At 47.5% G+C, this 11,749-nt stretch overlaps 1 protein-coding gene across 1 annotated transcript in view; it reads left to right on the plus strand.

Moving 5' to 3' along the window:
• Window positions 1–7,041, plus strand: part of Trmo (tRNA methyltransferase O) — a 19,661-nt gene extending 12,620 nt beyond the window's left edge. The window contains exon 5 of the mRNA XM_050156045.1: window positions 2,093–7,041. Coding sequence (XP_050012002.1) covers window positions 2,093–2,352 — 260 coding nt within the window. The 3' untranslated portion in view covers window positions 2,353–7,041. The remainder of the gene's footprint in view (window positions 1–2,092) is intronic.
• The last annotated feature ends 4,708 nt before the right edge of the window (window positions 7,042–11,749 follow it).

Here is an 11,749-nt window from a genome sequence, read left to right on the forward strand (position 1 = left end):
TTTTTTTTTTTTTTTTTCATTTTTTTTTTTTTTCAAGACAGGGTTTCTCTGTGTAACAGTCCTGGCTGTCCTGGAACTCACTATTGTAGAGCAGGCTGGCCTCGAACTCACAGAGATCCGCCTGTCTCTGCCTCCCGAGTGCTGGGACTAAAGACGTGCACCACCACCGCCCAGCTTGTGTTACTTTTCAGTAACTAGCCAGCATGGCCATGGGAAGAGGGAAATGTGCTTGTTTACTTGTGCAGTTGTTCACTGAGCGTCTCCAGCACTGTTTCCACATCAGTGAGGAAAGGGGGTCAAAAAATCCCAGCCTCCACAGAGTTTGCATTCTAATGGGTGGAGAGACGTAAGCTCAAGGCTCCGGAAGTCAGCACACTGCTGTGCAAAGCACACAGAAGCATACACTGTTGGAAGGTAATGGTGGCCTGGGACATGACTAAGAGAGGGCAGTGCTGAGGGCTGCATTTGGAAACAGATGGCTGGGGAGGCCTCACTGAGGGGACACAATGAGAGCAGACATGAAGGAGATGGAATGAGTTCACACGACCAGAGGAAGGAAACCAGCCTCCGGAGAGCCAGTGCTCGGCCCCAAGAGGAAGGGTGTGTGGCTCCTGAGAGGTCATCAGCACAGTGAACTGAGGAGGGTCCCAGAGGCTGCAGCAAGGGCATGAGGCCACATGGGTTCTATATGCCACTTAAAAAAAATTTGTCTTTAATCCTAGCAGTCTGGCAGGCAGAGGCAGGTGGATCTCTGAATTCAAGGCTAGCCTGGTCTACAGAGTGAGCTCCAAGATAGCCAGGGCTGTTACACAGAGAAACCCTGTCTCAAACAAACAAACAAGCAAACCAAATGAAAAACAAACAAAACAAAACAAAACAAAACAAAAAAGCATTTGGCCAGGCACGGTGGCATACATCTTTTATCCTAGCACTTGGGAGGCAGAGGCAGATGGATCTCTGTAAATTTGAGGCCAGCCTGATCTATATAGTGAGTTCCAAGCAAGCCAGGGCTACACAGAGAGACCCTGTCTCAAAAAGCCAAATGTGTTGCACCTGTGCACACCATAGTGCCTTTGTGGACTTCAGAGGAACTTGCAGGAGTCAGGTCTTTTTTCCACCACTGGGTATAGAACTGAGGTCGTCAGGCTTGGCAGCAAACACCTTTACACTGAGCCTTCTCACCAGTTTCTTAAAATATACACATACACATATGTAATTCACTTATTTTTACTGTATGCATATGATTGTTTTGCCTGCATGGGTGTATGTGCACTGTGTGTGTGTGTGCTTGTTGCCCAAGGAAGTCAGAAAAGAGGGTGTTCAATCTCCTGGACTTGTCACGCACCGTATGGGTGCTGGGAAGTGAATCTGAGTCCTCTGCACAAGTTCTCTTCACTGCTAAGCCTTCTCTCCAGCCCCCTGCCCCCTCCATATATACTTTATTTTTGTTAAAGAATTTATGCCCGTGGGAAGTTTTGTCCTTTGGAAGAGTGAGTATCTGTTTACCTGAAACACATGACTGGGCCTCTGGGAGGGTGCTGAGCTTCTAATGGGTTTTGTCCTTTGCCTTTTGCAGTTTTGTCCTGGACTCTCCATCTGTTAGCCATTGCATCTAGCAGTGGGGTTTGGATGCCTAGTTTTTCTGCCCTTCCTCCTTCCTTCTTTCCCTCTGTACTAAATGGCCTGGTGTTTACTATCTAGATCAGGCTGACTTTAAACTCGCAGAGATCTGCCTGCCTCTACCTCTCAAGTACTGGGGTTAAAGACGTCTGGGGTGTGTGGTGGGCCGCTTTGAGGACACTGAGTGCTACTTGTTTCTCTTACACTGGGAAAATGACAAGAGTTAAAGTTATCGATTGGACATAGAGAGAATGGTATTTAGTGGGCAGAAATGAAAGCTTGCCTCTCCTGGTTTGGAGACTTGTGGAGAATACACTTGAGTATTTTGTTCAGTAGGAGAGAAATTTTGGAGGTGCAAGTCTCTGAAGTGAATGTTTCCAGAGCCTGTTCCTTTTATGTGAATGCAGAGCTACCACATTTCATGCTGAAACTCGCTGTCTCTGGGTTTGACCTTGTGTGTTTGTCGTTGCAGATGCGGGTCAGGTGTCATTTAAATACTTCCAGTCTGCAGAAGAAGCCAGGTGTGCCATCGAGGCCCTGCTGTCGGCAGACCCCCGGTCTGTGTATCGGCGGAAGCTCTGCCAGGACCGCCTTTTCTTCTTCACTGTTGACACGGCTCATGTCACCTGCTGGTTTGGCCAGGGCTTTGCTGAGGTTCTGCAGATTAAACTGGCTTCTGAGCCTGTTGAGATGACTGACCCTGAGGAGTCCTTGGTGGCCCTGGGGTCTTGAGCCCCATCGGGTGTTTAGACGGCCTAGTTGACCTCTGGGTGTAGCTGCTTTTGTCCTCTTACTGCTTCAGTTGGTGCCTTTTACAATATTTATTTCAAGGAAACTGTTTGATTTTGGTTTTGGTTTTGATTTTTCAAGACTATTTTCTGTGTAGCCCTGGCTGTACTGGAACTCCAGGATAGACCAGGCTGACCTCAAACTCACAAAGATCCACCTGCCTCTGCCTCCACTGTGTGCCCTCATGCCCGGTGAAGGAAACGTGTGTTCATCAACGTCCCCGAGAGCTGTGAAGCACAGCGTCCCCACCGTGTGCTTTCCTCCAGTGCCGCAGACTCCCAAAGCCTGGAAACTCTCATTACTAGTGCTTGACACAGAGAACATTCTCCTTTATTTTATTGGTTTTTCAAGATAGGGTTTCTCTGTTAACTCTGGCTGTCCTGCTCTCTAGACCAGGCTGGCCTTGAACTCAGAGTCACCAGCCTGTGCCTCCTGAGTGCCGGGTTTCCACGTCACAGCTGATCCATTCATCAGTTCACACTGACTTCCCCACTCAAGAGCCTGTGGTAATTCACACTGAGTTACAGTGTCTTAGGTGACCACAGCAATCTTTATGGATTAAATTCCGGCTTTGGAGGGACCTTGTTACACACACATGCAAATAACAAATCTGAGCTCCTTGAATATCCCTAGTCAGAAAGGAAAACTACCCCCTCCCCCATCTCAAGAAAGTGGCTATTGGTTTGTCTCTGACTCTGCTAAGAAGCCATGACTCAGCTTTTGGTGATTACCATGAGCCGAACAAAATGTGGGGCAGAGTTCAAGGCACACACTCACTTAGCCCAGGCTGTCCTGGGACGCTGATCCTCTTGCCTCGGTCTCCTGGTCTCTGATGCACTTGTGTCGCAAGTCAAGGTTTGTGGAGGAAGTGGACGCGCGTGCCGGAGTGGATACAGTTTGATAAACTAATTAACACCGCACCGTTGCGTGCCGAGCAGGAAGCAATTACAGGGGTGTGTGGCCTGTAGGTGATTTTAATGAGGCGATCTGAGATAACTGAAGATACTCTTTCCTAATCACAGCTGCAGATCTCAGCTGATTGATCATGGTTTGGAACCAGCCCATGGCCTGTGGGAACTTGTGCAGCTATTGGCTGACGCCATCCCACTCCTGAGCTGGCTGCTGGGGTAGCTGTTGTTTCCTTTGACACTGCTTACAGTGTTTTCTGACAAGATCTTAAATTTGATTTTTCTAAAGCTTGTTTTTTTTCTTCTGAAATATAGACTGTAAGAAGTTGTGAAAATAACCCAGAGGTCTCTTCTAGCCTTTCTGATCCAGTGGAAACATCTAAAAGTATATTATAGTATTATAATATTATAATAGTGCTTGGCATTGGTAGGGCCTATCTTGTAGTCTGCTTTTGATGCCTCTTTGTGTGTGTTTGTGTGGGTGTATGTTGTGTGGATATGTGCACATGTATGTGGAATCCAAAAATGGTATCCACATTTAAAAAAATATTACTATGATAAAACCCAGGGCTGTGTTGCCAGCAATCAGGAGGCAGAGGCAGGCGGATCTCTGTGAGTTCGAGACCAGCCTGGTCTACAGAGCTAGTTCCAGGACAGGCTCCAAAGCCACAGAGAAATCCTGTCTCGAAAAACAAAACAAAAAACAAACAAACAAAAAAACCCAGGGCTGCACAGAGAAACCTTGTCTTGAAAACACAAAAACACCAAAACCAAAAAAAAAAAAAACAAAAAAACAAAAAATAGCAATAAACCCCTCCTTCCTAGAAACTCAAAACAAAACAAAAGACCCTCGCAGATAAATAAAAACAAACCGGGTCTAATGTCTCTACAATTTAATAAACTTCTGTATAGTTAGAGTTAGCATTTGGAGTGGAAGCTGTGGTATTTCTTTTTATTTCTTTTTTATTGATTTTTATTGAGCTCTACATTTTCCTCTGCTCCCCTCCCTGCCTCTCCACTCCCCATTTTAACCCTCCCCCAAGGTCCCCATGCTCCCAATTTACTCAGGAGATCTTGTCTTTTTCTACTTCCCATGTGGATTAGATCTAGGTAATTCTCTCTTAGTGTCCTCATTGTTGTCTAGGTTTTCTGGGTTTGTAGGCTGGCTTTCTTTGCTTTGTGTTTAAAAACCACCTATGAGTGAGTACATGTGATAATTGTCTTTCTGTGTCTGGGTTACCTCACTCAAAATAATGTTTTCTAGCTCCATCCATTTTCCTGTAAAATTTAAGCTGTTTTTTTTTTCTGCTGTATAGTACTCCATTGTGTAAATATACCACATTTTCCTTATCCATTCTTCGGTCAAGGGGCATTTAGGTTGTTTCCAGGCTCTGGCTATGACAAACAAAGCTGCTGTGAACATAATTGAGCACATGTCCTTGTGGCACGATTGAGCATCCTTTGGATATATACTCAAAAGTGGTATTACTGGGTCTTGAGGAAGGTTGTTTCCTAATTTTCTGAGAAATCACCACACTGACATTCAAAGGGGCTGACCAGCCTGCATTCCCACCAACAATGCAGAAGTGTTCCCTTTCCTCACAACCTCTCCAGAAGCTGTGGAATTTCACATTAAGCTTACACGTTCAGTATTGAATATATTTTTTCTTTCTTTTTTTTTTTTTTAAACATCGTCTCACTGTCTTGGAACTCACTGTGTAGACTAGACTGGCCTTGAGCTCCTACAGATACCTGTCTAGCTCCCCCCACCCCAGATAGGGTTTCCTCTGTGTCACAGCCTTGGCTGTCCTAGAACTCGCTTTGCAGGCTGACCTCAAACTCACCTGCCTCCAAGTGCTGGGATCAAAGGCATGCACCACCACTGCCTGCTTGAATATATTTTATACTCTTATCCACCACCCAAATAAAAGATCTGTGACAGAACAAATACTCTTAACCACTGAGCTCTCTCCCCAGCCTGTTTCTCTCTTTTAAAATAAAGATACCTTTATTTAGCATGTATGCAGTGTTCTGCCTCCATGTGATGTGTCCCTGCAGGCCAGAAGGGGGCACCAGATCTCATTAAATGGCTGTGAGCCACCATATGGTTGCTGGAAACTGAACTCAAGACCTCTGGAAGAAGCAGTCAGTGCTTTTAACCTCTGAGCCATCTCTCCAGCCCCCAAGAATTTTGTACATATTTTGATCCTGTTTATCCCTCCTCCAATTCTCAGGTCCACCCCTGCCTTCCCATCCAACCCCACCCAACTTTGTTTCTTTTTTTAAAAACCCATCAAGACCAGTTTGTGCTTCCTAATAATTGTGGGGGTGTGTTCTTCACTAGACTCTGGTTGACTTCTCAGGGGATAGAGTCTTACACAAAACTGCCTCTTGCTCTCCCAGCACCTAACGGTTGCTCTCCCAGCACCTAGCTCCATGGCTAGGGATAGGATTCGATGCTAACTCTCATCTCTATGCTGGGATGGTGACTGGGGCTTGCACAAGGCTCGTGTGTGCTGTCAAAACACTGAGTTCATATGTGCAGCTGCCCTGCTGTCTGGAAGATCATCTTGTCATCCTCATCCTAGCTCCTAGGCTCTTCACATCCCCTCTTTTGCAATGGTCCAGGAACTTTGGGAGGGTTGGTGTGCTACAGATGTTCGTTCCTCTTGGCTTTTGATTAGGCTTAGAGTATTCGACATTATTATTATTTTCTTAAAAATATTTATTTATTATGTATACAATAGTCTGTCTGTGTGTATGCCTGCAGGCCAGAAGAGGGCACCAGACCTCATTACAGATGGTTGTAAGCCACCATGTTGCTGGGAATTGAACTCAGGACCTTTGGTAGAGCAGGCAATGCTCTTAAACCTCTGAGCCATCTCTCCAGCCCTCAACATTATTATTTTTAAGAATGAGACCTAGGGCCAGTGAGGCGCCTCGGCAGGTAGGGTCCTGACCACTTGAGCTTGGCCTGTAGGATCCATGGGCTAGGAGGAGAGAACTGACCATGATGTTTTCTGACCTTCACACGTGTTCTGTGGCACATACCTTCACTACTCAAATACATACACAGCTGCTACGTAATAAATAAAATGTGTAATAATTGTTTACACTGGACTTCACAATTCACACAGCAAGTTTAAATATTTTACCTCATTTGGTATTTTAACAATATTTCAGATTGTGTGCGTGGGAGCTAGCTTGCAGCCTGTCAGCAGACTACTGTGGCCCAAAGCCAACTCTCTTTTATACATTTTTTTAATTCACTTTGTGTATGTGTGTGTGTGTGTGTTTGTGTGTGTGTGTGTATACACGTACCTGTGTAGAGCCGTACCTGCGGAGGTAGGTGGATCCTGGGGATTGAACTCAGATCACCAAGCCTGCCAGCAAGCTCCATTAGCTACTGAACCATCTCACTGCCCCTCCTGTTCTTTTTCTGACTGCTGCTAAGATTGGTCTTTACATTGTCAGACAAAGAGTATAATAAAAACTACTCAACCAACAAAAACTAAGAAGACACACCTGGCACATGGACTCCCAGAGCTGGAAACATTTCTTAACTGGTCCTTTTTGGAAACATTGGGGCTGCTGACCTAGAGTGTTGGTTCTCTGAACAGTGTTTGAGTTCCAGAAAAGTTATTTGTGAATGAAATTTTCATGTTACCACATGAATACTAAAATGCTCTTTGTAATTTAAGAGGGTTTCCATGGCTGGAAATTGGTGGAGTAAAAGATAAATTGTATCCTGTTTTTCTATTTCCCATTCATGAGTGCAAAATGAGGTTCTAAGAATCCATGCTCATATGTGTGTAGTAGTTCTGGAAGGATGGACACACACGTTGGTGAAGATTGCTTCGTTTCTTGGTGCTGTGCATTGAACAGTATCCCCTGCCTGCTAGGCAGATGCTGTGCCCCAGAGTCACATCCCATCAATGGTGTCTCTGCAGAGGGTTCTCTGGAACTCACTGGGAAAGGCGCTGTTTGCTATATTCCCTTCAGTCTAGTGTGAATTTTTTTTCTGACCAGGAGCACACATTATTTTTAAATGTGGAACATGAGGAAATGTCCTCCATTCCGCTTGAAGTGGGTCTGACCTGGATGAGTGTAAACGAGCGAGTTAGATTTCTGTGTTTAAATTCACCGCTCTATGTCCTTCCTCCCTTGCCTTATGAAGTGCGGTGTTTATGATAAAGGGCATGGCCTTTCCCGCCGCGTCACCCGTGCGTCAGGAAGCCAAACCCACCCGCATCACACCTGTACCTGTTCAAGCAGGTAGCTTAGGCCTTGTTCCTGAGAGTGGCCGCTGCCTCCTGCTCTTCCAGACCTTTGGACATAGTCTTGTGTCTCCTTGGGAGTAGAAGGCACCCAGTCCACGGTGCTGCTGGTCTACCACCACACTCCTTGTTACAGAAATGGCCAAAGCAGTCCATCCTATCTGATCAGAAGGGCTCAGTTTATAGGAGCCACTCGCTCGTCGTCGCCATCTACTGGCCCACTGTGTACTTGCATGGTAGAACGCTCACCTATCACGTGACTGCTGAGGTTGCTCTCCAGGCATCCCCAGGATTGGCTTTTGCCGGCTGTCTGCACAGGAGCCCTGAGCCTGGTCAGTCGAGTCAGCAATAAAAGCCCACTTTGAAAGCCAAGACTGGCTATGTCTACTGAATGAGTGCCTGTGCCGAGCTGTCATGTGGGTGCACAGCAAGAAGGCCCGGCCAGCACGTTGGCAGGGCAGAGCCTGTGTGTGGCGTGCAGTACGACTGTCCACGGACTTGGAGGTGGGGGGAGTCTGGATCTGAGGGAACTAGTAAAGTCATGGCGGATACAGTCTAGGAACACTAGGGAGACCGGAGAGTTTTCCTGCTGAGCTTCTTTTTTCTTTCCTAGTGATATTGTCGTTATCATTGCTGTCTCCTTGTTATTACTGAAAAAGATTTATTGTGTGTGTGTGTATGAGTGTGTCTTGCACACACACATAAACACGCAAATACATATGCATCCCTTCCAAAAGGTGAAGAATATGGGGCTTAAGTGATTAAGAACACCAGTCGCACCTCCAGGGGACCTGACTTTGAGTCCCTGCATCTACACGGTGGGTCACAACTGTCTGTAACTCCAGTTGCAGAGGATCTTACGCGTCTTCTGGCTTTTGGGGGGGGCACTGCAGTCATGTGGATGATATACAAAATGGAGACTAGACACTCAAACACAAAATAAAAAGGAAAAAATAATTTTAAGTGGAGAAAATGAATTGTGGAGACCCGCGGGTCACCCCTGACCCAGCATCTGGCTGAGAAATGTATTGAGTTAAGAGGCGGCTTCCCACAGCTTCTGAGGACGAGACTGGGAGGGGTTCAAAGTAGGTCAAGGGTCACAGGCTCTGGCCAGTAGAAGCTTCTAATGCAATTTTATTGAAAACGAAACCAAAAAACCCGCTTAATGGTATTACTTTGAAAAAACGCCTTGCCAATTTCTAAAAGTGAAGCTACAAGAGACCCACATTTCCTTCTTGCGAGCCTGTCTCTCAAAGCATCCCTTGCCCCGAGGGGCGGTTTGGAAATCAGATCCGCCCAGCTTTCTCAGAGCCCAGCTCAGGGCTGGGTGCGGGTAGCGCGGAGGGAGGGAAGCTTGAAGCGGCTTGCAGCCGGTCTGTTCTCATCCGCGGCCGCTCATCCCTCCCACGTGTCCAACCTAGTGGGTCTGCGCTGGAGCACGCACCGCTTTAGCCCTGAGACCCTGGCGGGGCTCCAAGCCGTGTAGGCTCTGCTGGAAGGAGCCAGAGGAATGCCTGCTAGGCTGAGCGTATTCCGGGGCCGTGTGCAAACGGTGATGCAATTCTCGCAGCTTTCTGGGGGTGGGGGGAAGCCGGGCACTGTAACACCCAGGGAAGTGGGAGCAGAAACAACTTTATCGCTCCCTTTGACTTCCCATGCGGTTGAGATTGGTTTTCTTAGATCCCCACGTGCCCGGGGTTGAAGTGGGCTGCCGTGGGAAGTTATGAGCTCCTTGCCTGCGGTGCGGGATAACTACTTGGCAGCAATGTTGTGGAGGCGAAGGGGACTCCAACACCAAGATGCTGAGTGTCTTTGGTGCCCATTGTCCCTAAGACGCTGCCACAGGTACGCAACCTGATGCGGATTTCACAATCATCTTCTCAGGTCGATGATGCAAGCTCCTTGAGGAGAAAGTCCCGGCTGCTGAGATGGATGGACCCTGGGCTGTTGGGGCTGGGAGTGCCTGACTCACGCTTCTCAGCCCATGCCAGCATTTCCGAGGGAAGCGATGCAGTCTCCCCCACTTCTTCCTCCGCTCGCCCCCTGAAGGCAAGCGTCTCCCCTCCTCCTGCCTTTGACTGCTCATAACTCTCTGGGAGATCTCAGCCACAACCCTGACGCCAGCCCTCACACCTGTGGACCTCAAGCTGTTTCCAGCCTTGACTTCATTCCTGAGCCCCTCGCCCACGGAGCCATCCATCCGGGAACCCAGAATCTTCGTCTCCTCTCGCCCTCATTTCCAGAAGGGGTCTGCTTCTTCTGCCTTTATATTGGACACCGCTCTCAGCTCCGGCTTAGTTTGTTTCTATGTGTGTTCAAGCCTCCACATGCCTCCTCAGGGCGCAGCTTTTTTTGGCGTTTCTCATTCCAGCTCCATCCCTGTCAATTCCGTTCCTCCTGTGTTGGCCACTAATGTCTGGCCAAGGGACTAGCCCCATCTTCCTTTTCCTCCCACTCCTAACACTGTTTTCTTTTTTTTTTTTAAAGATTTATTTATTTATTTATTATACAGTGTTCTGTCTGCATGTATATCCTTGCAGGCCAGAAGAGGGCACCAGATCTCATTATAGATGGTTGTGAGCCACCATGTGGTTGCTGGGAATTGAACTCAGGACCTGTGGAAGAGCAGCCAGTGCTCTTAACCTCTGAGCCATCTCTCCAGCCCCCAAACACTATATTCCTCATGCTGCCAGAAGGATATGGGATCCGGCCTCCACCAGGTGGTCATTCCCTTATGAACAAGTGCAAAGCATAAAAAGACAGACACGACCAAGTGTGGGCAAGGACACAGAGCAACCCAAGCCCTGGTGCAGGTCCTGGTGGGTGTGTGGAGGGGGAAACAAGCCTGGAAAGCTAGTTGCATATGTTAAGAAAGGAAACACAAAACCCACGGCCCAACGAGACTGCTGCGAGATTTGAACCCAGCAAATACAGTACCACAAGAGCAGTGGTCTCAACTTGTGGGTCACGACCCCCGGGGAGGGGGGGGAGAAGCAAACAATCCTTTCACCTAAGACTGTTGGAAAGCACAGATATTTACACTATGATTCATAACAGTGGTAATGAAAAAAATTTTATGGTTGAGAGTCAGCACAACATGAGGAGCTGTGTTAAAGAGTTGCAGGGCATTGGGAAGGGTGAGAACCACTGCTCTAGAGCATCACAGGGCACTGCAGAAAGGTGCTCTCCATGGACGGGACGTTACAGAGCAGCAAGAAGAAGCCCGGCTTGTGTGCAGTAAAATAAGTCACATACGTGGGTAAGACGGGAAAGTCTCTGGTGTGGCCAGGATGGTGTTTTATCTGTGTGTACAGAGTTCTTGAGAGGGGCCACCAGGGATTTCAGGAGTTTTAGCAACAACTTGTATCTTTTAAAAATTATTTTTATGATTTTGAAATTATGCATATATGTATACATGTGGGTGACTGTGTGCCCAGGAGTGCAAGTGCCCTTTGTATCCAGAAGAGGGTGCCAGATCCCCTGGAGCTGGAGTTACAGGTGGCTGTGAGCTGCCTGAAATGGGTGCTGTGAATCAAACGCAGGTCCTCTGCAAGAGCAGCAAGTGCTCTTAACTTCAGAAACCATCCCTCCAGCCCCAACAACTGTAGTGTGTGTGTGATTAAAATTATTGCTGGCTGTAGCGGCATAGGCCTTTAATCCCGGCATTTGGGAGGTAGAGGCAGGCAGATCTCTGAATTTGAGACCAACCTGGTCTATAGAGTGACTCCCAGGACAGCCAGGGCTGTTATACAGAGAAACCCTGTCTTGGAAAAACAAAGCAAAACAAAACAAAAACCCAAGATTATTTATTTTATGTGTATGACTGTTTTGTCTGCATGTCTGTCTGTGTACCATGTGTTGGATCCCCTGGAATTTGAGTTGTGAACCCCCATCATGTGGGTACTGGAAATTGAATCCAGGCTCCCTGGAAGAGTAACCAGTGCTCCTAACCACTAAGTCACCTCTGCAGTCCAACATCTATTTTTTTACTCCCCCACCCCCGATCTCCTCCTTTCCTTTCCCAGGGTCTCTCTATGTAGCCCAGATGGCCTTTATCTCCAGATCCTCCTGTCTCTGCCTCCCAGGTGTTGGGATTCCCAACGTCCCTGGCGCTGATGGTGTCCTCGCCTGGCACTGTTTCCATAGGCATGGTCA

The sequence above is a fragment of the Alexandromys fortis genome, unplaced genomic scaffold (genome assembly GCF_014885135.2).
Source record: "Alexandromys fortis isolate MF-2015 unplaced genomic scaffold, M_Fortis_MF-2015_v1.1 scaffold_92, whole genome shotgun sequence".
In the NCBI taxonomy this organism is placed as follows: Eukaryota; Metazoa; Chordata; class Mammalia; order Rodentia; family Cricetidae; genus Alexandromys; species Alexandromys fortis.